At 37.2% G+C, this 26,748-nt stretch overlaps 2 protein-coding genes across 4 annotated transcripts in view; one reads left to right on the top strand and one right to left on the bottom strand.

Moving 5' to 3' along the window:
* Positions 1-9,668, bottom strand: part of LOC126478644 (spermine oxidase) — a 174,222-nt gene extending 164,554 nt beyond the window's left edge. The window contains exon 1 of one of the 3 annotated variants that reach the window (XM_050103720.1): positions 9,457-9,668. The gene's annotated coding sequence lies outside the window, so the exon portion shown is untranslated. Of the gene's footprint in view, positions 1-3,897; positions 4,367-9,456 lie in introns of those variants that run through there. The other 2 variants (XM_050103718.1, XM_050103719.1) reach the window with 2 other exon arrangements.
* A 384-nt stretch (positions 9,669-10,052) lies between these two features.
* The window catches only part of LOC126478682 (uncharacterized), a 34,788-nt gene continuing 18,092 nt past the window's right edge, over positions 10,053-26,748 (top strand). The window contains exons 1-3 of the mRNA XM_050103721.1: positions 10,053-10,112; positions 22,049-22,146; positions 24,508-24,883. Coding sequence (XP_049959678.1) covers positions 22,055-22,146; positions 24,508-24,883 — 468 coding nt within the window. The 5' untranslated portion in view covers positions 10,053-10,112; positions 22,049-22,054. The remainder of the gene's footprint in view (positions 10,113-22,048; positions 22,147-24,507; positions 24,884-26,748) is intronic.

Here is a 26,748-nt window from a genome sequence, read left to right as displayed (position 1 = left end):
ACTGGTGACAGTTACAGCCACACTGTTGTCATCCTCAAAGAAGTAAGGGCCAATAACCCCAAAGGAGGCAACTCCACACCACACAGTGACACAAGAACTATGCAAGGGCTTGATGTGCAGTTCATGTGGGTTTATATCACTCCAATAGCGCATATTCTGTTTATTCACTGACCCACATAACTCGGAATGAGCTTCATCTGACATCAGGATGGTGTGCAACATTTGTGGATTTTGGTGAAGGAGATCACACATGGTTAAGCAGAATGTTTCGCATGAAACCCAATTGCAAGGCCTAATTTCCTGAACAATCTGCAGCTTATATGGAGATCTTTGTGCAATATTCTCCTGGATGAGCAATCGGACATATGCACAGTTTGCACATGACGACGAGCAGATCTCTTTGGGTTACGCAATAGTGCAGCACGAACATTTTCCATAGCTTCTGGTGTCCACACAGTTCTTTCACTTCTTCCCAGTTTGCCATTGCAAATAGAATCTGTTGTTCGAAATTCATGTACCCACCTCACAATGGTCCATTCATCTGGAACTTTCCCATGACATCCCAAGTTGAAATGTTACCGAAATAGATGCTGGGTAGCAATAACAGAGTCAATATTCTTGAAATAACTTTCAACAGCAAAGGCACGATGCTGTGCACTCCACTGCTCCATATCACTGTCACACTCGAAATAGCAGCTCATTAGTACACGAATGCGGCATGAATTGGCGCGCATTCCTGCAGTAAGTCATTGTACTACGCAAGTCAAATTACACTATGAATACTGCCACACTCTGTAATTCTACCAATGATATGAAAGCAGAAGCAATTCACTTAAATTAATACATCTGATTTCAGTGTATTTGAGAAAACAAAGAATGATTAGAATAGTTGCATTTAAAAATCGGAGTAGACTAGCAAGAAACCCTCCATGCTCATATTTTTGATTAAATTCCTCACAGCCATTGATGTTTTAGGTTAAAGAGTCCACCAACAAAGCTCTGGTCCAGTGGAACAAGGATGGCAGTAATAAACAGCTGTGGCCTTACTAAAGGAACCTTCAGTACATATTCAAAGTCTAAATGAGGAAGATTTGATGGAAATTAAAGGCAGTCTCAGCCAATTATAAATACATTTTCTTAAATCATGTATCACCTGCCCTTCGGGCATTGCAACTTATGCCAGTGATAGGATGGTATAAAATGATTTAATTTCTCTGTACTGCTCAGAAAATACTGTACCTCAAAGAAAGTGCAAAAAGTGACCAAATGAAACACACAGATAGCCTAGTATATAGTCAACCAGTTGTTACATCTGAAAGCCTCCCTAATAAAGAGTGGCTATGAAATGAATGATGAAACATTTGGGGAACCACCATTTACAGTACTGAGGAATCATGATGTAGGGGTAAGGGTGCTAATGGGATGACGGGGCAGAGGGGGGAGGGAGGGGGAGGGGGAGGACAGAGAGAAGAAGATGAGAAGATGGAGGGAGAGAGAAGGGGAAGGAGGAGAGTGATACAGAGAAGGGGAGGAAAAAAGACAGAGAGAGGGAGGAATGGACAGAGAGAGGGAAGGGAAGAGGAGATTGGCATATAGAGGGAGGAGGAGCAGAAGATGGACAAAGAGAGGAGGAGGAGAACATGGACAAAGAGAGAAGGAGGAGGAGATGGACAGAGAGAGGGGAGGAGGGGATGGGCAAAAAGAAGTGGAGGAAGAGGTGGAAAAAGAGAGGAAGAAGGAGACAATAGGGCAACAGAAAACTGGAATAAATAAATACCCAAGCAACATTGGGTTTCTTAGCTAGTCTAGTATCGAGTTAAGTACAGTGAATGAGGACTTTTCAAGCCACTTTTGCTGTAGCCCTTTGTTGGGAATATTACTGGATTTATACATTCACAGGTGCATCTTCAGCTGATGTACTGTTAATTAAAATGCAACATTTTTTTTTTCTTTTTTTTTTTTACAATTTTATAGTACAAAACCACCAATTACCAGTCCATAGCAATGGCATAACAGACATCTTCCATTTTCACATTTGCTCAGTGCTGAACAGTTCTTAGATGCATTAGTACTTTTCGTAGGTTGTTGTTATTTACTTCTGTAGAACCCGCAGATGTTACATACTGTGAACATTGTTAAAGTATTTTTACATGCTTTAGACATAAATTTCAATGGCTGGAATTATTTTTTACACCACATCTTATCATCCCATGTTCTCATTTTGACACCCACCTACTGGGACTATTGACAATGGCCTAAAAAGGATCAACATTTTTGATCTGCAACTAAACTATGGGGATATCACAGCTCCTAGACTAATCATGTGAGTAGGATTTCTTTAAAAAAATTAATAATTTTTTGGTTAATGAACATTCAACATATATTTTTACAAAATTTTATAATTTTTTTCCCCTTTCTATAAAATCCTGTTCTAAACAAACAACTTTTAATTAATAGCGCATTGCCTGAGAATGCACTTGTAACAAGGCAAAATCAGTCGTGTTCCCAATAAAGGATTACATTACATCTAAAGCGGCTTGAAGAGTCTTCATTCAGTGCGAAACCCATACATACACAGGAACTTTTTTAGTAAAAGATGGTCAGAAGATTCTTAAATATTAACCATGTACTTTCTTTAGCTATTGCTGTCTTACGTACAAAGCAGTATGTAACAAATTTAAGTGTTTAGAAGACTTTTCTTGAAGTATTTATCTGTAGTGTAGTCTTACATGAAAGTTAATTGTGGTTGACAAACATTACAGACAAAAAGAGAACCTTTTAAAATATGAATGTACTGAAGAATGCTGAATGATAAATTAATAGCTCAAATAACTAATCCACTTATTTATTCAGTAATTCATGGTGTTCTGTAGGGTACACCGAAAAGAAGAACCTTCACGAATGTGAAATCAGTAAAGCTAAATAATAATGAATAACAAGCAAATAATATACATTTAATATGTATATTGTATTAACAATAGCCTATGACTATATTCAGAATGAGATTTTCACTCTGCAGTGGAGTGTGCGCTGATAAGAAACTTCCTGGCAGATTAAAACTGTGTGCCAGACCAAGACTCGAACTCGGGACCTTTGCCCTTCGTGGGCAAGTGCTCTACCATCTGTGCTACCCAAGCACGACTCACGCCCCGTCCTCACAACCCTACTTCTGCCAGTACCTTGTCTCCTACCTTCCAAACTTTACAGAACCTCTCCTGGGAACCTATCAGAACTAGCATTCCTGAAAGAAAGGATATTGCGGACGAGGTACTGGCAGAAGTAAGGCTGTGAGGACGGGGCGTGAGTCATGCTTGGGTAGCTCAGATGGTAGAGCACTTGCCCATGAAAGGCAAAGGTCTTGAGTTCGAGTCTCGGTCTGGCACACAGTTTTAACCTGCCAGAAAGTTTCATATCAGTGCACACTCCACTGCAGAGTGAAAATTTCATTCTGGAAACAACCCCCAGGCTGTGGCTAAGCCGTATCTCCGCAATATCCTTTCTTTCAGGAGTGCTAGTTCTGCAAGGTTCACAGGAGAGGTTCTGTAAAGTTTGGAAGGTAGGAAATGAGGTACTGGCAGAAGTAAGGCTGTGAGGATGGGGCATGAGTCATGCTTGGGTAGCTCAGATGGTAGAGCACTTGCTCACGAAAGGCAAAGGTCCCGAGTTCGAGTCTCGGTCTGGCACACAGTTTTAATCTGTCAGGAAGTGTCATATGACTATATTGCTTGATGCAATTCATGCATATGCCAGCTAAATTTATTTAAGTGCATTAGAAAGAACTTGCTACTTGAAAAAGCTGCTGTCTCTTCAATCACATAAAATAGCTACTGTTTATCTTCCATTTGGTAGATTAATATTTACTGGATTACATTCATAGTTTTCAAAGAAAGTAGTTACCTATATCATTAAATATTGAGTCCTGTTACAATATATTGCAACTTGTCTTGCATCTTTACAATGAACTACGATGTGTTTCATCTTGCTAACAGGATTTTTCAATTCTTGAAGCTAAACATCTGATAATTTGTAAAGTTGTTTATGAGGTACTGCTATGTTTCTAATTTTTTGCAATGCCTTTGCACCAGAGCACTTAACTCTTTGTGCATATGGGGATGAATGGTCACTGCAGCTGCAGTGAAAGTAAGCTCACAAACAAAACAAGAAATGTAATTAGAACACCATTAAGTCTATCCAGGATATAGTAATGAGTGAAATTATGCACAGATCAGTGGGCAACAGCTACAGAGACAACATAAATGACTGTGTGTAAGAACAGTGTGATACTTTAGGAGCAGTATTTTTACATCTTAATAAATTAGTTATCAGTAAGTGTCTAGCAAAAGGTGGAATGCATCTGAATAAGTTAGTCTTTAAAACTTGCAATAAACTATTTCCAGATGTGTGTACTTTTATCAAATAAATTATAAATAAATACATAAAATTAAAATAAGGAAACTAATTTTTAATGAAGCAGGTGACAATCTGAATAAGAACAGAAAAATGATAGATTTCTGTCCACCAGTAAAATAAGTCATGTGTTCAAAGACTTTCATACGAAACAGGACTCAGAAGGCAAAGCAAAGGTAAGAGCTCAATCAAGCAACCCATAATTCAATGATTCTTCAGAACTGTGAATGAGCATGGTTAAGAGAGGATGCAATACCAACTATGAATTGGCAGCTTACACTTGGAGAACAAAAATCCACATTGGTGGAAACTGCATCTTTGTTGAAAAATGAATACCTTACAAACATCTAGTTCCACTTAATACACTAAATAATATAAAGTATTTTGAAATATCAGACACTGAATTATCATAATTCAAAACAATTGTGGTATGCCTATAGAGATCTCCTGATGGAGACATAGAAAACTTCGTATTAATGCATGGTCTCAGGGTGATATGAATTAAAAAATCTTCTCAGTCTACCATGTGTGTCAGATGATTAAAATCTCATGAACTCTCAACTGAGCTCTCCTCGGCCACTGTCAAGTGGTAAATAACTACTGTGATGCTGTGGCATTGCTGTTATATAGCTGCACTGCTGGCTGTGATTTCTGATGTCACTGGTGCTCTCTTCATCTGCAAACCACCATCCTTGTTGGTGGCATTTTCAGATATTTATATTCCTACTACTTTTTTATGATGCTATCCCAAAATCCCTTCATCCTCATAATGAAATGTGTTTCATCAAATAGAACTTTTTGTTGATTTTCCAAAACCATATTCTGCCACAGCCGATTTTTCAGGATAGCAGCTCTTGTGTTCTGTCCAGCATTGCTCCACAGTGTGGGCTGTTTGGTCAATGTAATAGCAGCCACTTTGGTGTGGTATTTTGCGCACTGCAGACATTCTAAGTCCCAAATCATTCTTCACAGACCTCATGAGCTGTCATATTTTTTTTCTGGGGCCCTGAACATTGATGAGATGTGTCTCTTCAGGAGCTGACTAATCTTTCTTGACACTGTACCACAGAAAGGCAAATAAGCAAGTTCATTGTTCTCTTCTTTGGTGGTGTTCTGCCTTTGTGTCCCACCAGAAATATCCGGCATTACCTAGTGCTGATTGTTGCCATTTTCCTGGAAGACTTTTCAGAGGTGGTTAGTTCTAGTGTCAGATTTTCAATGTGTGAGATGACTTCAGCACAGTGGATGAGGGTGTTGAGAATGCTGCATTTTTGTGCCAGATGGTGGTGGCTAAGGGCACGCAGATACTGATCTGCATGTGTAGATTTCCTGTACACACTGTAGCTGAGGCATCCATTGCCATCTGGCAAATGAGGACATCAAGGGCAATGCACCATTCATCTCAACTTCAATTATGCTGGTCATGAATACTGTTCAGGTGTTCTAAGAATTCTCCCAGTTTTTCATGTCCATGAAGCCAGATGATAAAAGTGTCATCAACACAAAGAAAAGCAACCTGGTTTATCTGTAGCCATGTCCATAGCAATGTCTTCAAATTTCTCCATAAAAAGGTTGGCTATAGATGGAGCTAACAGACATCCCATCACCACTCTGTCCAACTAGTTGAAATACTGACCACCATCTAGAAAACACAATGGTGTTAAAGTGTGCTTAAACAATCCCACAACTGTACTATACAATAACTGGGAGATGAGTACTAAGCAGTTTTTGATACGAACATATGCAAATGAAATAGGGAGATCACACCAAAACTGACCAAACACCCAACAAGCTATCAGTCTGCATGAATGGTCACCAACAGACACTGGCCAAGAAACAACTGGACCACCCTGTTGCTTTGCATGCTGATGTTCTTCATTTCAAAGAGTACTTCACAGCCTGAGCCATCTGGATCCTTCCCAACAACACCAGCTTTTCTGAATTGTGCAGGTAGGAACTCCCCCTGCAATATATCCTACATTCAGTGTAACCCTCCTGGCCTCAACCTTTGTTAGTCATTGTCCCTACCCATCTAGGCCCTTCCCTGTTCCCTCCAGCACTACACAGCCCTCTATTCCACCAATACACCCAGTCCTTTTACTTTTTCCTTTTCTGCTACCCCCTGCTCTTCCCTGCCCACCATCTACAGGAAACCTGGAAAAAAGTATTTTCAAAAGCAACAACTGATGACTCATACTCCAAAAAAAAACTTAAAAAATCAATGTCACACCAAGGAATAACAGCCACTGGATATCATCTGCTACCAGAGTATCCAGTCAAACTCTAAAATAATCTCAGTCAAATTGAAAAAGACAACAAAGATCAACACTTCGCAGCTTATGTTAAGAGGTACAATAACATTTATAGGAAGGAGATTAAAAAAAGCTAAATCAATGCACAACAACAAAATAATTTTAGGGTCAGGAAACAAACAAAAAGCAATATGGAATGTAGTAAAAAAAGAAATAAACATCATTTCAAAAAATGATCATGTTGCGTTACTCAGAAATCTTATCCTTGCAAGTTACGTAAATGACTACTCCATAAATAGTCTGGTCAATCTAAATACAAATTGCCTTAGAATAGTGGAACCTCTGTTCCAAAAGAATAAAGTGTCAGTTCAATATTGCTATGCCCCATAAATAAACCAGAAGTTCTAATAATAATAAAAACAGTGAGGAATGAAACGTTTTCAGGGACTGAAGAAGTATCTAGTTCAATCATAATAAGATATGCTAGTGTCATATCAGAACCATTCACACACATCATAAATCTATAATTATCAGAAGGAGGGTTTCCTCAAAGACTAAAAATTTCAAACATAAAACCATTGTATAAAAAGGACAGTATATATGAAGAGGGAAATTATAGACCAATAGCTTCATTATCTGTATTTTCAAAAGTAATAGACACTCATGAAACAGAGACTTAGAAATTTCCTAAAAAAAAATCGATCTCTTGTCAGCAAACCAGCATAGTTTTCACAAAGGATTGATTACAGAATCATCTATTTCCCAATTCACTGGAAATATCAAAATGGGACTAGACAAACAAAACAGTACAATAAGAAGAAATTTGGACTTATTGAAGGCATTTCATGCTGTCCAACATGATATCTTGCAAGACAAATTAGAAACTATAGGAGTTGGTATAAAAAAAAAATGGTTCCAGTCATATCTCCATAATAGAAGACGTGTAGTAGAAAGTACCTCGGCTAACATTAAAAACCAACTTGTTGCTTACAAATCAGATTTTTAGACTGTACCAATTAGGGTTCCACATGGAAGTGTTCTAGGACCTATCTTATTTCTAATTTATGTAAATGATTTAAAAATTCCATTCAGTGGTACTCATATAATCCTGTTTGCTGATGATACAAATGTTGATGTAACTTATGTAAACAAAGTATTGCCAACATCAGCAACTAGACTTTTGGCATATTTACAAAATTGGTTTGAAATGAACACGTTAACTTTAAATATTTCAAAAAGAAATTCCATTCATTATAGGAAAACAAAGTCACACAATGACCAGGCCCTCAGAATACAAAATAAACAAGTTGAGAGAATAGCTGTCACAAAACTTTTAGGTTTCCACATAGATGAAAATTTATATTGGAAAGCCCACATCCACTATCTCACTAGCATGTTAAGTTTTGCTTGCTTTACACTGTGTGTAAGTAGTAAAGTGTATAGTAAACATTGTAGGAGAACTGTCTACTTTATTTACATTCATACAGCCATTACCTATGGCCTCACTTTCTGGGGTCATAACATGACACATCTAAAACCCATCTTCACACTAAAAAAAAAAAAAAAAAAAAAAAAAAAAAAAAAAAAAAAAAAAAAAAAAAAAAAAAGTAGCTAGAATAATTACAAACAGTCCAAGGCTAAAACCCTCCAGGTAGCTATTTCAACAGCTAAATATTCTGCCATTACCATCCCTCTACCTACAAAAAAGTGTAACTAATACCATGTAAAAAGAGTGCATAAGACTATTGTACAGAAACAAATATTAAAGGTACAAAATTGTATAACAAACTTCCAGTGCATATAAAATAAATGTAAAAATTATCTACATTTAAGGCAGCAATATTCAAGTCTTAAATGACCTACTGCTACTACAGTGTAAACGAATACCTTCAGCAACCTAGTAGCAAGTAATTATATTAATGTACTATTTTGATGCTATATGACATAGTGAATGTAGAATTTTCAGTCAAATGTTTGCTACAATCCAAGTCAGTATTTTGAATAGAAGTGTTACAACTAAAATATGTTTTTAATTAAATCTTAATTAAGTAATCTCTGAAAAACATCCTTTATGTAATTAATTGAAGTTGTATTTACAGTTTTTAATGTAAGATTCTGTAGGGTAATGTGCACTTTTGTAGTTGTAGGGTAGTGTACAACCTTTTGTGTGTGTGTGTGTGTGTGTGTGTGTGTGTGTGTGTGTGTGTTTTAATTTATCTCTATATACTATGTTTTTTTCTCACGAAATCCACGCAATGTAAATTGTCTCTGTATGAATAAACTGCAACTACTACACATGGTATTGCCATGTGGTGGATTTGGCGATAACACGTTGCCCTCTGCAACGCATGATAGGTGACAGCAGTTTTCAGACTGCTGCAATTGAATATTACAGCCTCAACGACGGAAGAAAATGAGATGCTTAAACACCAACTGAGGTTAAAAATCAGATGTGCAAAGCTATAATAGTTTTGTTAATACAAAAAATAATAAAATAATGTTTTGGCTGTCTGAAACATCCGTAGTTAAGAAAGAGACTTAGCACGCGTAGAGATAAAGGTGACTGGAAAAGGTTATGGCGTAGCAGGTCAACATTCTTTTACGTATAAACCACAAAAAGTTAAGTAAGCAATCATTATTTATAAACGAAGTGCTACAGGAAAATTTCAAAGATTCTTAAACGCGGCTATATGCCACTGTCGTTTGTTTTACCCCCTCCCTGGTTTTGTAGATTTGTTTGTATTAAAGAGTAGGCCCACAGTACAGTACGTCTTGAAAGACATTGGTAACCACATACCTGTTGTAGAAGCTGTTATCTGACTTAATTCTTATTACGACCTCTTATGTACCTGTTTTCAGATAAGAGTACCGAAGAGGAAGTCATGTGAACGTTTGTGTAATAATTTTCATCGTATGCATGATCCGGTTCCGCTGAACTTAAAGTTATAACTATATGTATCCCTTCCGCTTGCTTTATTAACAGTTTAACGCGTTGTGTGAGCGAAAGAACATGTATTGCCGTAGAAAAAAATAGTGTCATTCGTAAAGCCTTGAGATTCAATCGCCTGTAACTCGTTTTATAAGCCATATACAATATGTTAACGAGCTGTTCATTAGCGCTAGTATTTTCTGTACGATGAATAAAAAAGGATGAAAATCAATCAGTATTGATGACTGGTAATCTAACCCTACTGGCCTGTGTTGATTTTGTGCAATGTGTTCCGTGTATTTGTATTTTTAAGTACGCGATCCCTAAGGAGAAAAATATACTATACCGTACCCTTAGTATTAAGCATAAACAATACTGCAAAGTCAATTTTTTTGGTATCTCGCTTATGCAGGACACTGTTTCATAGTTAAGTTTTAAGTGATGTTGGCACAGAGCGACGCACAGCTTATGTCGTTAACATATTTCGGGCATTACTGAAATTGTTGTGCTCGAAAGAGCCCACTGTAAGTCAGTGAAATATGTCAAATGATGTTAATGAGTATAGTTCTGGTACATTTTAAACTTGTGCCATGAGGAAGTCATGTAAATGCGGCATTATTGTGTTGGTCATGTGGACACTTTGAGTTTGTGGCATTACATGTATCTTTCAACTTTAGTTTCTTCATGCACAAAAGATTGATAGTGCATGACCAGTGCACATAGGAGTGGGTTTCTCCAGTTGGGAAACTGATGCTTCCTGGATATGTCATGAGTCCTTTCCATTGCCTCTTGGGTGATTCCATGTCAAATCAACCAATTGTACTACATGATTTAAACCATGGCCTCTCAGATTTGGATGTTTTTGTTTTTTCCAGGCAATGTACCAACCAACACTAGTTTAAATTTGAAATTTCAAATTTTTCTGACTTTTGGTTTTCGAGTTTAAAGGGTTTAAAAATTAAAAAAAAACTGTTTTTGATCAATCGACAATTGTTTTAAAATGCTGCAGCTCAAAAACGATACAACCTAAAGCACTCAGACTTGCACCATTGTTTTCCTCTAAAAATTTTCTTCAACCTGATATGTAACATGACTATGTTACCTAAATCTGAAAATTTTGAACTATTCCAAAAAAACATTTTTTGAAGTTTCCAAAATACGTACCCTCGGATTTTTTTCATAAAAATTATATGTGTTGTTCAGTCTAACTGACTACATGCATGCAAAATTTCAAGATGGGATCTCAATGGGTTCTTTTATAAAATAGTATTTTACTACCGCAGTACACACTAGTGAGGTGAAAAACCTACTATTTCTTGGCTATGAATACTAAGGTAGGCCTATGTAATTCTAACAAACTTAAATTATTATGTAAGCCTTTTTATGCAACATTACCCTCTTGTTGTTTGTTAATTCATTAAATGATACAGTGTTGTTTTAATTTAATGTTCATGATTCTTTTAACTATGCATCAGAAGGAAGTGAACACATGTTAATTGGTAATATATTTGCTACAAGTTCAAATTTTGAATAAAGCCACTCACCTTCATCCTTAGTTGTAAATGGCAGAGATTATCTCTTTCTTGGTTTTCCAGTTTTATTTGTAATCGTTTACAAGTTCCTTATATTAGAAATTGGCATATAAGTAATTTCACTTGGGAAAAAGATTAACTTGTTGATATTTGCATGGATAGAACTGTATTTCTAACACTAATTGGTATTTACAAAGTTAATACACATGGTATTTATACAACTTAGTGTTTAGTGAGGGTAGCTGTAACATAATTTAAACATGCTTCTTTTATGATCTTTCAGGATATTTTTCCAAAGCAAGATAGGACAACTTCATTTCTTTAGCACTTAAAGTGTAGGTTCTTCCCATAGCTGTTGTTGGATTCGCCTGTTTGTAAAAGAGTATTTCCTGGGACATCTAATATATCTCTTGTTTGTGGATGGTAAAAAGACTGGGCTGGACCCTTTGGGTGTAAAAAATGTATTCAGTACATGTCATTGTATTTTTCTTCAATGCATCCTAGCCACCAAGAGTCGTCATATGCTACTGTCACAAAACCAGTAGCAATATTTTCCATATGTGACGTTGTTATTTGGTTCAGTGTCGTCACATATTCAAGAGACTAATCCAGACTACAATGATAAGGCTTGACAGTAATTTGACTCTCTGTGCAGGGTTTATATGAGTGAAACTTTTGTGTTCCCGCAATTGCTTTTGATTCACTAAAACAAGGAAGTAAGTATTCTTTGGTCAGTTCATAGTCCTCTGTTGTGCTATATTCAAAGTCCATGTTTTTTAGGTTTTCCATGGCAGATACATAAAGTGATTTGGATGTTAAGATTGGTTGGTCACGGCCTTTGTAAGCTGGTTTTAGCAGCTAGCCACTTAACGGTTCCGCCAAGGCCATCACATGCACTCTTGCCATGGGATGTTGCAAAGAACTCGCACTCTGCCTCAACTTCAAAATCAGTTTTATGCAAACACAAATTAAGGAAGTTTTTCTTATTTTTATATTGTGCAGTGATGCCATCAGAAAAGGAAGTAATCTTTTTAAGTGCAAAAGGCAAGGTTTGCTTTATGATTTCTGGCAGCTTTTTTTTTTTTTTTTTTGGGGGGGGGGGGGGGGGGGGAGATACATAGAAAGCGACTGTATTTTGTTTCAGGCAATCTGATATGAAGACATACCGCAGGTGTTTTAGTTTTCCCTCCCATTTGTAATATATGATGAAAGGATGCAGTGTAGCTTGGGTGGTAGTCCAGTGGATTGATTGTATTTCATCTTGTACTATGAAAGAATAGTTTCCTGCAAAATTACAGTTGACTACTACATGGCCTTCAGTTAAATTGTCCTTGATTTCGCTGTAGTATTCTTTCTGCTGACTAGCTATAAATGAATGAGTTTTTACCTTCATTAGAGTGTCCAAAAACTCATCCATAAAGTCATCAGTACTTTTAGTTACAGTTTCCATCAGACACCTATCTACAGTTACACACTTTTTGTAGGTAACTTCATCAATCATATCGTCAGTGAACTTTGCATTCAATAGATCTTTAAGTCTAGAGACACCAGGACATTCTTTACAAATATCCATAAAACATTGTTGCAATGGTGGATTGCACATCATCTTGTCTAGGCAGGAATGATAAGATTTCAAAGCAGTTTTATCTTCATCCAAAACAAAATTTTGCATTTTGGCACTATTCATCATTAGCTTAATGTTTTGGTGTAAGGTACACACACAAACAGTATGTGTGCTGCCACTTCGAGCCAGGATACAGTTCCTTGGTCTTAATTCGCAAAACTTGGAAAACCCAATTTTGTTGCAGGGATCTTTTCCTTAAATAATTGGTATATTTCTTGCAAATTTGCCAACACTAGCCTCTTTTGAACCTGGATCTTTCCATCTTTATTTCTTATGGTCACACAATCTTTTTTCCCTGACATCATTCTACTAACGTCGTCAGAATTGTCGAAGTCTTTTACACAGTCAACAATATTCTCATTTAGAGTTCTTCCAGGTTTAGGATTAGGATTTGACAAAATTCCTTTTTCTTTTACTAACAGTTTTATTGCACGAGCCATGTATTTGTCACTCCAAATTATCCTTCTATTTTCTGACAGCTCCAACTCATAGGTAAGATAGACAAAATCATCATGTTTTCACTTCTTTTTGTTGTTTGAGCAGACTTTTCTTTTAACTGTTGAATAATTTCCGATTCATCTTCGGAATGTTCAGTAATAACTCCTTCAGGGCTCGATTCTGGTAGTAAGTTCTTGTCTAAGCTAGATTTTATTTTATCAAGTTTTTTTCTTTGTATAGGTAGTCACAGAAACCTTTTTCTTCTTTAGTGGTGACTCACCAATGAGATCCAGTGACTTTTTCAAATAGTCTATGGAAGATTGAGGAGCAATAAAAGAATCGTTTACATTTTCGCTACTGCAAGGTAAAACTACTTCTTCTGTTTTGTGTTTGTCACTAACATACATCACATATTTTCATGCCACTGATGATTCCTAAGTCTAGAGAGCACATCCAGTCTGTTACATTTCTTAGTGATTGTACATGGACTATCTTATGTTGTTCCACTTTAAAAGGGTTACAACATTTAGCAGCAATAATCGCCCAACTCTTCTGAGATGCCATTTCTGTAAGGTAACAAATTATACTATCAAAAAGTAAATATATATATACAACTTAAATAACTACATTTCTATTATTTGGAACATTCTAGAAAAAATATAGTAAATAATCATATTTTATGATGTTTGATATATTACCACATACATGGCATGGTGTACACTAAGACTACACTGCCCTATACTAGATCACTTGGACAACTTAACACTAAAACACAGTACAATATAGAGCACTCATAAGTTTTTTTGCTATGATTATTTCATACACATTTTAATGTAGGGTCAAGGCCCCACTTACGGCCACATTAATGACATGTTTTTAGGTTTTATCATGTTTAACTTGTAGGAAATGAAAATATAATACTTAGTCTTACCTCTCAATAAATTAAGTTTCTTCTGATGCTTTGTACAACATGTAGAATACAAAAAAACAGATTGTGTGTTGCTTAAAGAAAAACACTACATAACATCTGCAGCACAGATGTTTTCATTAAATGGTGACTTCAAACAAAGAAATGTTTCTAGAGACAATTGAATATCACATTTCATATTGCTTATTATAATCTATGGTAGGACTGGCTAGTATTCCAAAGGAGCTTAAAATTGCACCGGTTACATCAAGTGGGGTAGTGGCCAAAACTAGAGCCTTGACCCTGTATGAAAATCTCACATTTTTTTATAATGAAAAGTGAATGTCATATAAAATTGTAAGATTCTTAAGCTGTTATTTTTTATATATTTTATTCTTTCATTAAAATATCATTTAATGAATTAACAAATAATAAGAGGGTAATGTTGCATAAAAAGGCTAACATAATAATTTAAGTTTGTTAGAATTACATAGATCTACCTTAGTATTCATGGGCTAGAAATAGTCTGCTTTTCACCTCACTAGTGTGTACTGCGGTAGTAAAATATTATTTTATACAAGAACCCATTGAGATCCCATCTTGAAATTTTGCATGCATGTAGTCAGTTAGACTGGACAACACATACAATTTTTATAAAAAAGTCCAAGGGTACGTATTTTGGAAATTTCGAAAAATGTTTTTTGGAATAGTTTAAAATTTTCAGATTTATGTAGCATAGTCATGTTACATATCAGATTGAAGGGAATTTTTAGAGGAAAACAATGGTGCAAGTTTGAGCTCTCTAGGTTGTGTAGTTCTTTAGCTACAGCATTTTAAAACAATCATCAATTGATCAAAAACAGAGGTTTTTTTGATTTGTAAACTCTTCTTGAAACTCAAAAACCAAAGGTCAGAAAAATTTGAAATTTCAAATTTAAACCAGTGTTAGTGGGTACATTACCTGGGGGGGATCATCCAAATCTGAGATATCAATGTTCAGACTGTTAGTTGATTTGAGATGGAATGACCCTCTTGTCTCTCCACATTATACAGTTTTGTCACTGATCTCAAGCAAATCGTAGTCGTGAAGTATCCAAATCTCGTGTGTAAACAATTGATAATGTATCCTGAAAGCATAAAAGTACAACTACTAAGTAACTTTGAGTTACTTTGCTGCAGCGTGTTGTGTACCATGATCTCACAGTTGAATTTTGTTCCATTTTGAATCTAATAAGATTAAAAGCTTCATCTTACATTGATGAATACATGAACTTGTATTGTATATTGATGAAATGGAATAATTCTCTCCACTGGTGATAACAAGCATTATAATGCCCAACGAGCACTAAAATGAAAGGAAATTATTGGCTGGTTTTTTGCATATTGCCTAACAGTAAACTCTGAAGAGATATGGCAGACTGATTTTTGTTTATAAGAGGATATGACTTAATAAATAACATATCATATGGGCATGATTGGCATACAAATAATGGAAGAAGTAAAGGAAACCCCTCACAACATAGTTGAGTTACAACAGTTATCCAAATAAGACAGTCTTCTTTCACAATTTTTTTAAACCAAGTATTAGTGATGACTAAATTGTGCTCTGTGCAAAATCTTACCAGATGAATTCCCCCATCATTTCTTTCCCCAGCTCATGCTCTCCTACTATTTGTCTTTCAGTTCATCACCCCACAAGAATCCCAATCTCCATCATAATTCAATTTTCATCTACCATAACTGAACATTAAAAAGTTCATCAAACATTCTTTCAATCTCTTCATCAGACAGCTGTTGGGTATATATATATATATATATTGGTCTTTAAATATGTCTGCTTGTGTCTGTATATGTGTGGATGGATATGTGTGTGTGTGTGCGAGTGTATACCCGTTCTTTTTTCCCCCTAAGGTAAGTCTTTCCGCTCCCGGGATTGGAATGACTCCTTACCCTCTCCCTTAAAACCCACATCCTTTCGTCTTTCCCTCTCCTTCTCTCTTTCCTGATGAGGCAACAGTTTGTTGCGAAAGCTTGAATTTTGTGTGTATGTTTGTGTTTGTTTATGTGTCTATCGACCTGCCAGCACTTTCGTTCGGTAAGTCACCTCATCTTTGATATATATGGGCTGCTGTGGGTCTTGGCTTTGTGTCTAACTTGGCTGCAGTGATGTGTTGACTATGATCTTCATAGTAGTTTACCATTCCTAATTTCTTATTCATTGTTAGACCTTGTGCGTTAGCTCTGTTTGGTTTTGTGTTCCCAGGATGAGTTCACTCTACAGCAGAGTGCCTATTTATTTGAAACTTCCTGGCAGACTGTAATTGTGTCCCAGCCAATCTAGAGCCTGGAACCTTTGCCTTTTGCAGACATTTGCTCTACCGACTGCTGTGCAGGCACAACTCCTGAACTGCTCTGACAACGTTACTCCTGTCCTCACTCCCACTTTGTGAACGTCACAGAAGTTTGTAAGAAAGAGGAGAGGTATCTGGGAAGTACAGCTTAATTAGTATCGAGAATCCAGTACTTACCTGATGAGAAATCCTGTTCTTTCTTTCACCTCACTTCATTAATTCCCTCTATATTCAACTTCAATGGAACCATTTCATTTTTCAATTTCTCTAACCTATCTGCCTGATTAAGGAATCTGACACCCAGAGTAATGCCTACCTGTAGTTTATTGTATGATACTCTTTTATCGCTGCAATGTTTTACTCAGAAGACATACAGTAGAGCAGCATGTCCTATTGAAAAATAACACTTGTAGTTTCCCCTTGCTTTCTCTGTTTACTGTCCCAACTTAGCAAGGCCATGTTGGATAATTTTACATAGCCAGATCAATCGCCCGGATTATTGGCCCTACAACTACTGAAATGCTGCTGCCCCTCTTCAGGAATCATATGTTTGTCTTGCCTCTCTACAGATGTCCTTCTGGTGTGGTTGCGTCTATGGTGTGGCCGTATGTATTATTGAGACTTGCAGGTCACCCAACCACAGGAAGTGAGGAGTGTCTACTAAGAACAAAACAGTATATAGTCGATGGAGATGTAAAGAACGTGTCTAAGGGAATTATCCAAAATCGAAACCAGCCGCTGCATCATTGGAGCTGTATTACAACAACATGTACATGGCTGGCAGCCTCGTTCTTCTTCCAGAAAAATTATTACCAGTACAAGCAAATTAGTCATCATGTGGCTGTGGACTCTAAGGGTCTACACCTCAGTTGGCAAGTTTAGCCACACATAAAAAGGTTAAGATCCACCCTTACCACAGACCACAAATCACTGACTTGTTATCCTTCAGAAGCCAGACAAGGCATCAATGCACCATTTGGGGCATTTAGACTTCACTGTGCAAATTATATGGCTATTTGACATGTTGCTTAAGAGCTGAGTGGACCAAGGCCATGCAGTGTGTCTCCAGGTGTTGGCAAAGAGAACTGTTTAGGAAATAGTTTAGAAGCACTGACAGCAATGCGTGATTGCCGTAAAAAACTTGATGAGGATTTATTCATGCCAGAGAGTGACATAATTCACAAATTATTGTGGGCCATGGAAATGACTAAAATGTGTTCCCAAAATATAGTGAATAGTTGCTGTGGATGGGCTAAAAGCTCTGTCCCACAAGTTCATCAATATAGACGTAACAGATGTCTCTGGTTATTTCGTCAGTTAAGTGCTAAAAAGTCTGGGCAACATTGCACAGTCTGACAGGCGTTGTCAGAAATTTCTGGAGTCTGAATGGAGTGCAAACAGTGGATTTTATCTAGAGCAGTCAGTACATGATAAAAAGCGTGGTCATTTTCGATTGTGCATGAAACTGTCTTGTTCTGAATGTGATAGCAAATTCTTTGGTATACCACTTAGGACAGTGTTTAGGTATTGTTCTGGCAGTAAACGGACATTAGTCACTAACCATGGACCTTCTTAGGAACAACATGAAGTGGCAAGGCTCAGCTACTGTCTAAAGGGTGACAGATCCTTTGTGCTAACAGGAAAGAGAACTCTGGCTTTGCAATATTGAGCTTGTCTGGCATGGCATAAGTGTCCTCAGCTAGACAGCTGTGCTGTAGAGTCTAGGAGATGTTGATGGAGAAGATCTGTGAGGATGCCATAAAAGTTAACAAAATCCGCTCCAAAAACTGGGTGCAACTTGTTGGTGACAACAGAATCCATGTGTCAAAGATTGAAGATGAGATGCAAGGTGACATGGCTGTAGGTGTTAATGGAAGATCTGTTCACAATGTGCAGATGATTGCAACCAGTGTTTCACCACATCAGATGAGAAAAAGATTAAACTGAGACAGAACCTGTACCTACGAGGAATCGTAGCTTGGTACAGTTGTCTGCTATGAACAGCCAAAGAATATCCAATTTAAAATATGCTGCCAGAACGTCTGATTTCTCACAGCATTTTCCATGGCACAGGTTAGTCAACATTGTTGGATTGCAGCTCCAGTTTGTTAGACACACACACACACACACACACACACACACACACACACACACACACACACACGGCGCGCGCGCCCGTTTGTGCGCAAAGAGCATTGCCATTGCAATGCATGGGTGGAGTGCCCTACTTGTATAGCTGTAACTTGCTTGAATAGTTCACTTACTCCTTGCAGAGCTGTAACTTGGTTGAATAGTTCACTTACTCATGTTTACAGTGATTCCAGAGGACTCTGTCCTGGTGGGAATGGCAGTGATGTCCGTGAATGCATATGTATAGACTATTTGGTCACCAGTTTTGAGTAAGTGTATTGAATCATCAGTATCCTACCTAGTTTGATGTGTCTCAACACACATTCCTCTCTGGTGCCAACCTCTCCATTGCAGAGTCGCACTTGTACCATATGTCTTCAGTTGTGTGTTGGATGTATTCCAATTTCTGTCTTCCCCTTCAGTTTTTACCCTGTACAGTCCCTCTAATAGCACAAAAGCTGTTCCCTGATGTCTTAACATACATCTTATCACCCTCTCTCTTTTTCCCACCAGTAGTTTCCATATGTTCCTTTCTTCACTGCTTTGGCGTAGAACCTCTTCATTCTGTATCTTGTCAGTCCACCTAATTTTCAACATCCTTTTATAACAGCACTTCTCAAATGCCTCTATTTTGTTCTTCTCCTTTTTTCCCACAGTCCATGAGTCAGTACTGTACATTGCTGGCTGCAGACATACATTCTCAAAAATCTCTTCTTCCAATTAAGGCCTATGTTAGATACCAGAAGACTTCTCATGGGCCGCAGTGTCCTATTTGCCTGTGGTAGTCTACTTTCTATAGCCTCTTACTTTGTCTGTCATGTGTTATTTTGCTTCCAATGTAGCAAGACTTCACGTCATTGTGTACTTTATGGTTTCTAATTTTGTGTTAAACTTATCGCTAATCTCATTTCTTCTACTTCTCATTACTTTTGTCTTTCTTTGGTTTACTCTCAAACCACATTTTTTACTCATTAGACTGTTCGTTCCATTCAATATGTCTACCACTTTCACTGGGGATAGCAATGTTGCCAGCAGATTTAATCATTGATACCCTTTCACCCTGAATTTTAATTGCACACTTGAACCTATCATTTATTCATCATTGCTGCTTTGATGTATAGATTCAATAGTACAAGCAAAAGTGTACATTCCTGTCATAGACACTTTTTAACCTGAATGCTTCATTCTTGGTTTTCCACTCATATTATCCTTTCTTGCTTCTTGTACATATTTTATACTACTTATCTTTTCCCATACCTTATTCAGATTTTTCTCAGAATCTCAACCATATTGCACCATTTTATGTTGTCAAATGCTTTTTCTAATTTGACAAATCCTAAGAATGTATCTTAATTTCTCTTAAGTCCTGGTTCCACTATTAAGTGCAGCATGAAAACTGCTTTCTTGTGCCTTTATCTTTCTGAAAGTCAAACAAATTGTCATCTAACAAATCATAAATTTTCTTTTCAGTTATATATGTTATTCCTGTTAGTAACTTGGGTGCATCTGTGATTAAACTGATTGTGCAGTAGTTCTCGTAGTTGTGTGCTCTTGCTATCTTTGGGGATGTGTAGATGTTTAGTTTTCCTATGTTGTTGTCATCATGGTGATCACTGTTGGATACTCACTTTGAAGTTACAATACTAGAGGTCAATAGTTCTTCTGTATGTCTAGAAGCACATTCAGAGGCAGCATTACCTCATTCGTTTGGTGTATAAATTGGTAGCTCATTTGTCTCCCTTGTACTTGTTATCAGATTGGTTTCCTTATGGCTTATGTCAATGTTCTTTAGCCTTTCACCTGCAACACGAAAATTTCCCCTGATCCATGGTTTTTGTATCTGCTAGTCTAGGAAATAATGTGGTATCCATATCCAAAATTTCATGGTAGTCAGCAGCTCTGCTCTTGCATCCTCCATGTTAAACATGAAAATTTCCCCTGATCCATGGTTTTTGTATCTGCTAGTCTAGGAAATAATGTGGTATCCATATCCAAAATTTCATGGTAGTCAGCAGCTCTGCTCTTGCATCCTCCATGTTAAGCAGCTGCAGCCATCTTCTGGTGCACCCTGCAAAAATATGCTTGGTGGAATTCTGTATGGCACAGCTTCTCAGTTGACCTGTTATCGATGCCTGATACAAATATTTATGTAGGATGGTGTATGCTTTTGAACTCTATTAAAATAAATTGCTGGAGACTGTTAAGAACTGGAAACATGTGGGATACTGACCACTTTTCAGCAACATTCAAGGTTGATCTACCATTCAGCCTAAAGGCACTTCTTATTTAATCAGTTGGTATTTCAAAGGAAGTGCACACATTCTTACTATCCTTATATCGAGCCCTGCGAGAGTTGTTATTACATCACTGACAGTATCTGAACTGTTGAACTTAATTTCCCCCCTCATTCTTTCCTGCAGTGGAATAACATAAAACAGAGCCTTACAATATAACAAACACTGCATTAGTACAAACAACAAATGGATATCTACAATGTCGTCTTTGGTAATCTTTACTTTTTCATTAAAAGACGTTTTTATCTCGAATGCTTTTGATCTTATGGAGCTATGATCGGAAATAAATTTGACCATGTCTTTCATCTGTTATGCTGACATGTTCATCTTTGTTATTGGTTCAAGTACAGTAAAATTCAGAATAGTTGTTTTTAGCACTGACTAACAGGGAACAAACCTCTTATCTACATGAAGTGAGAAGGTTGATGTTAACAAGTATGATTGCTGAGCAGTAAGTGCTGCCTTAAGAAATGCAGATGAATAGTTAGTGCCAAACTTAGAAATAGTTTATTATAAGGCTTTCAACAAACATGTGTACAAGGCTCATTGCATACTCTTCCATGTAAGAACTCATGTGGCCCTCTCTTCACCCCTCCTCATGCCCCCCTCCCCCTCCCCCACCTCTCTCCCCATCTCTCTCTCTCTCTCTCTCTCTCTCTCTCTCACTCTCTCTCTCACTCTCTCTCTCTCTCACTCTCTCTCTGTTATATTTCAGTAATTGATATGACTGGGATTTAAATGGTGAGAACATAGAAAACTTGTAAGATGATGAGATGGAGTAGTAATGTAGGTGTTAGGGAAAATCATTCTTGTGTAGATATGTGCATGTGCACCAAATATAGTTTGAACCTTTGCAGCAGATGTTAGGTGGGAAATTACTATGAGGATTTGAAACAAGAGGAAGAGCTAAGGGGGGAAAAACTGGGGAGTCTGGAGGAAGCAGATATATGTAACATGTAAATGTGAAGCAGACTGGGGTAAAAGGAGTTTGAGAAAAGGGACTAGCAGAGACAGAGACCAGGAGACGTCTCACATTCAGAAAATTTGACTTTGGTGAGTGGGCGCAGGGATGTGGGGGTGGGGGTAAAGCTTTTCCTGTTTATCCCCCTACTGCTCTGTGCATTCTGTTGGGACAGTTATTACATCTTAATCAACATTATAATCTGTGCTTTGGTATATTTTAGGTTACAATGTCAACCAGACTTCTAATAGGAGCTGCCAGTGTTGCTGGATGTCTCCTAGGAATACTGCCTGTGGATTATTTTACAAGATGTACAGCATGGTGAGAAATTATGGTATTAGTAAAGAATCAGTTAACTCGGTGAGAAATTATGGTATTAGTAAAGAATCAGTTAACTCCCTGTAGTCACTGTTTCGGTAGAAGTTTGTATGAGAAGCACTTTTAAACATGCGGTTAGAATTGTACAGGATGTATAAAACTGTTAACACAAATTGGTAGAGTTACCACAGGGAAGAAAAAAGAAACACTTTTGTTATGTGATTCCAAGTGTCACAGATGCACAGTTTCGTTCCTAGGGGCCCTTGGCAGGTTGGACACTAGAGTTCACTTAGGCAAACATTCACAGTTGTTTTGACAGCTTCAAGTGCATCACGATGGCTCTGGAAACTGATTTACAGCAGTTACCTCTTACTGCTAGGAAGAGTAAGTTTTCATTACTGCTAGCAGTATCCATGTTCCTGGATAAACAATTACATTGTTACTGTTTACATTATGTTGTTTTTACGAGAAAGTTTCTAATGAAGTTCACAGGTTCTTGAGTGCTGATTACACTCTAACTGTGTTAGTTGGCATGCATTTCACTTATGGGGAGGCACGACACAACAGGTACCTGTACGCAAAACTTTTCCCAGGATGGAGGTTACCAAATCAAAAGTATGAAACTTATTGGCTGACAACTTTCTTTGGAGCATAGAATTTTACCAATGGAGTCTACACCAAGCTGTAAACATCTCTGACTTCCAAACATGCATTTTATTTTCTGAGATGGCTGCCTTCGCAAGGATAGGAATATTCAACAGTGGCACTAATTGTGTCTGGGAGTTGGAAAATCGTAAGGCAAATGACATGTTCCACTGACAGAGATTTACCATAAATGTGTGGGCTAATATTGTTCACAACCATTTGATTGGGCTGAATCTTCTGCCTACCAGAAGGTGGAGGAAATTACGTTATCTTTCTCCATGAAGTACTAGCAAAAATGTTGGAGAATGTCTTACTAGCAGTCAGACAATGATTATGGTTCCAGTATGATGTGTCCCCACCATACTTTGCTGCTGATGTCAGAGAACATTGAGACAAGGTTTTCCCCAATTGTTGGATTGGGAGAGCCTGTTGTGGCTACCATACTAGATCAACATTGTTACTATGAATTTCTTTTTTGCTAATGGAGATGGAGTGTTTGCTGTATGAGATACCAATAGATACTCCAGAATAGCTGATTGCCCACTTGAGCGAAGCTGCAGCGATTGTTTGTGAAACACGTGGTTGTTTTGACCGTGAAAGACAGTCATTCACATGCAGATATCAGCATTGTGTTAGTGTAAATGGACAACATTTTCAACACTTCTAAAATGATATTAATCACATTGCAGCTTGAACATTATCTGCAAATATCACTAATGCAAAAGCCATGGGCCTGCATGGGGTAATGGTGCACCTTTGATGTTTTGTGACATGAAAAAAGTTTTTCTTTTTATCTCATCTAAACACATTAAAATTTTGTATACATATTTTTTTAAAATCCTGTATTATTCTCTGTAACATAGGAATTGAAAATCATAAATTGAATGTGCATATATTTTTTTCCAAATCTGAGTGATACTTTTCCACAAAAGTGGTGTATAGTTGCAGATATGCAGATTGTAAGACATTGATTGAAAACCTATTTTCATACTTAGCTGATTGTGGCCAATATGGCCATTTTCAAATGATTGGTATATGCATATGTATCAGGAACCAAATTTCTTGTGGGTCTGCATACTAAAATTAATATTTTTCACTTCATTTTCCAATGTATCAGACCATACAAGGCAACATTTACTTAACAGCATTTGTGTTATGTCAGTCACATCTTTCATATTTAGTGAGAGCACAGCCAAATTAATTTGTCTTCAATAATAATAGTTCATGTTTTCTGTGTTCTTCTCCCCAGTTTTTACAATTTATCTATAAATAAATGTTGATGAATATGAGATTGCTAATCAAACCCAAAGATTACAACTTACCAGTGAAAAGAAAACTTTGGCATAGGCATAGGCATAGGCATAGGCATAGGCATAGGAAATGATATGTAAATGTGTGTGTGAACATACGTATCCCTCCCTCCCTCCCCCCTACCTCGAATCAACCCACTCCCTCCTTTTGATATGGAACATCTTCAGCTTGAGGTGAATTTCTCTGATCTGCAACACTATAACTTTACTGTAAATCTTGCTTTAAAAAAATCTTATAATACTCATTTGTTTGTTAAATAATGTACTCTGATGGCATCCCCTACATTTAACATTGCTGCCTATTCACAAGTAAAATATTTAATAGAGCAGCTATGGATATAGCCAATTTTGTTTTAGATAACTATTTTATCCTGAAGATCACTGCATAAAAATTTTCTTTTTCTTACAGGTCTGTTTTGGGGCTCAGCTTAATAAATGTATCTGCCCAAGAAAACATGACATTGTTTGACTTTACAACAAGTAAATCTTTGCAGGATTGGTATGAAGTATCTGATACAGTGAGAACTGTGGGAATATCAAAAGCTGTGCTTGCACTGCAAAAAACACAGATATTTCAACGTGCTGTATTTTTTACAATGTTGAATCCTCAGCCTAATGGTGCAGGATTTGCTGGTGTACAGAAGAGGACTGACATAAATCTTCAGGATTATAATAAGCTTTTGCTGCATGTTCGGGGTCAAGGCAGTAACTCAGGCTACAAAGTAGTCCTCCATCATAAAGGACTTAATTCTGAGCCACATCCATCATATGAACAGTTATTTACAGTGAGTTCTTAGTATTGTAATGAAAATACCATACAAAAATTGTTTTCCTCTTTTCAAGGACTGTTCCAGAATGAATCATTCAGTCTGTGCTGTAGTGCACAGTTTTGCGAAACTTGCAGATATATGCTCTGTAACAAGAAGTGCAATTATTTTCATGACATCATATTCATTGGCTTTGACACTAATTGTAACCATGGAAAAATGTAGAGTAAAATCTGACAGACATTTGGTTTCAATGGGATGAGGTGGGCTATGCATGAGAATTATCAGATTTCTTAACCAGAAAAAACTATTCATACTGGAGATAGTTAAAAGAAATGATCTGAAAGACATAATTGCTGAAGATTTGGGTGTTCTAAACAGGGGTATATTTCAAAAGAACCTTTTTTAATCCTACCTCCTTAGAAACTAAAAAGAGCTGGAGCAGTGTGGTCAAAAATCACAGCCCTTTGAACAAAAGAAACAGTATTGAAACAACTGAAAGTTAAATCATAAATAATTCATCAGATCTACAGGAGGTCTAGTTCAGATGAAACCGTTGGTTGTAAATTTTATCTGCCTGGAACAGTGTGCCATACAACATATATAAACTGGAGGAGAGGCAGGTGAAGTGATTGCTCACTACATTCAGTCATGTCACTGGAGTGTGCTGCCATCTTTGAAATTATTTATACCTAGGGACAATGGAAGTGAATGCAAACATGCTGTGATGTACAATACTTTGCGTTACAATTGTCTTAAGAGTGCCCACAGGGCTTTTGATTGCAAATCCATTAGCTGTCATACTTGCAGAGTATGTCATCACACATTGCTATAAACAGGATCACAATGCATACAAGATGGCACAAGGAAGGACTGTCCGAGTGACATACATCATGTGGACAATGGCAAACACAAATAAATTATACTGACTTATTGTTAACTAAAGGTAAGCAAGAGTTAACACCTGTTCCTTATGACAGTGAATATAAAGTTGCAACACAGCAGTCACAAATGGCACACTTGTTGTTTTCTATTTGATTTTGGGCTGCAGTCATGTTTCATATCAGAGGCCTGCAGAGATGGCACATCATATTCAAGGAACAGGTGTAACCCTCTTAGAAACAAAACACCTCATCTCTATAGATGTGGCTCCTGGATGAGCAATGATTTCCTGTCTGTCAAATGTTAAGTTTTGCCAGAGACAACTGTTCCTTTGCAAGAACAAACAATCGAGTTTGATAGATGGAACTTGTGAACATAAAACTTGCTGAAACAAGAATTTTCGCCATCTGGTAAGATTGAATTATTGCTAAGAGCTGAATTTTGTTGAAACATTCAGAAGTCAAGACCTATCTCTAGGTGAGCTGATCATTCTGTGTTTCAGGAGCCTGAGTTAGATTGGATCATATAAGGCCAGTATGAAACAGTAGAGCACACCAATGCGTCACAGCAGCCAGTCATGTCATGCTTTGTAAAAGCAGACACTGACGGTCAAACATTCTTGAAGAAATCCTGGAGGATAGAAGAGTTAATTTGCATAACAGTGATGGAAAGTGTGGTGAAGCACTTTTATTCACAATTATATGAGTACTCATAAATCAAGACACACAACTTTGTCATTTAATGTACAAGGCAGTCAGCTGCATGGTGACATGTGGACCACGAGGATATGGAAGGCGACCAACATGTTGCATTCAGTGCTTTTCTCACATTTGGAGTGATTGTACTGCTAGGCACCCATGGACGGAATTACTGCTGCCCATTCACTTCAGGTAAAAGTAACTCCACAGAGGGCAGCACTCACCAGTGATTGAGTTTAATGTAGCAACCAAACGTACCCAGATTAATTTTCTTACAATATGCTACAAATAATATGAAGTCCT

Source organism: Schistocerca serialis, chromosome 1 (assembly GCF_023864345.2).
Source record: "Schistocerca serialis cubense isolate TAMUIC-IGC-003099 chromosome 1, iqSchSeri2.2, whole genome shotgun sequence".
In the NCBI taxonomy this organism is placed as follows: domain Eukaryota; kingdom Metazoa; phylum Arthropoda; class Insecta; order Orthoptera; family Acrididae; genus Schistocerca; species Schistocerca serialis.
The sequence above is the reverse complement of the archived record's forward strand: the minus strand, read 5'-3'. Positions and strand labels throughout refer to the sequence as shown.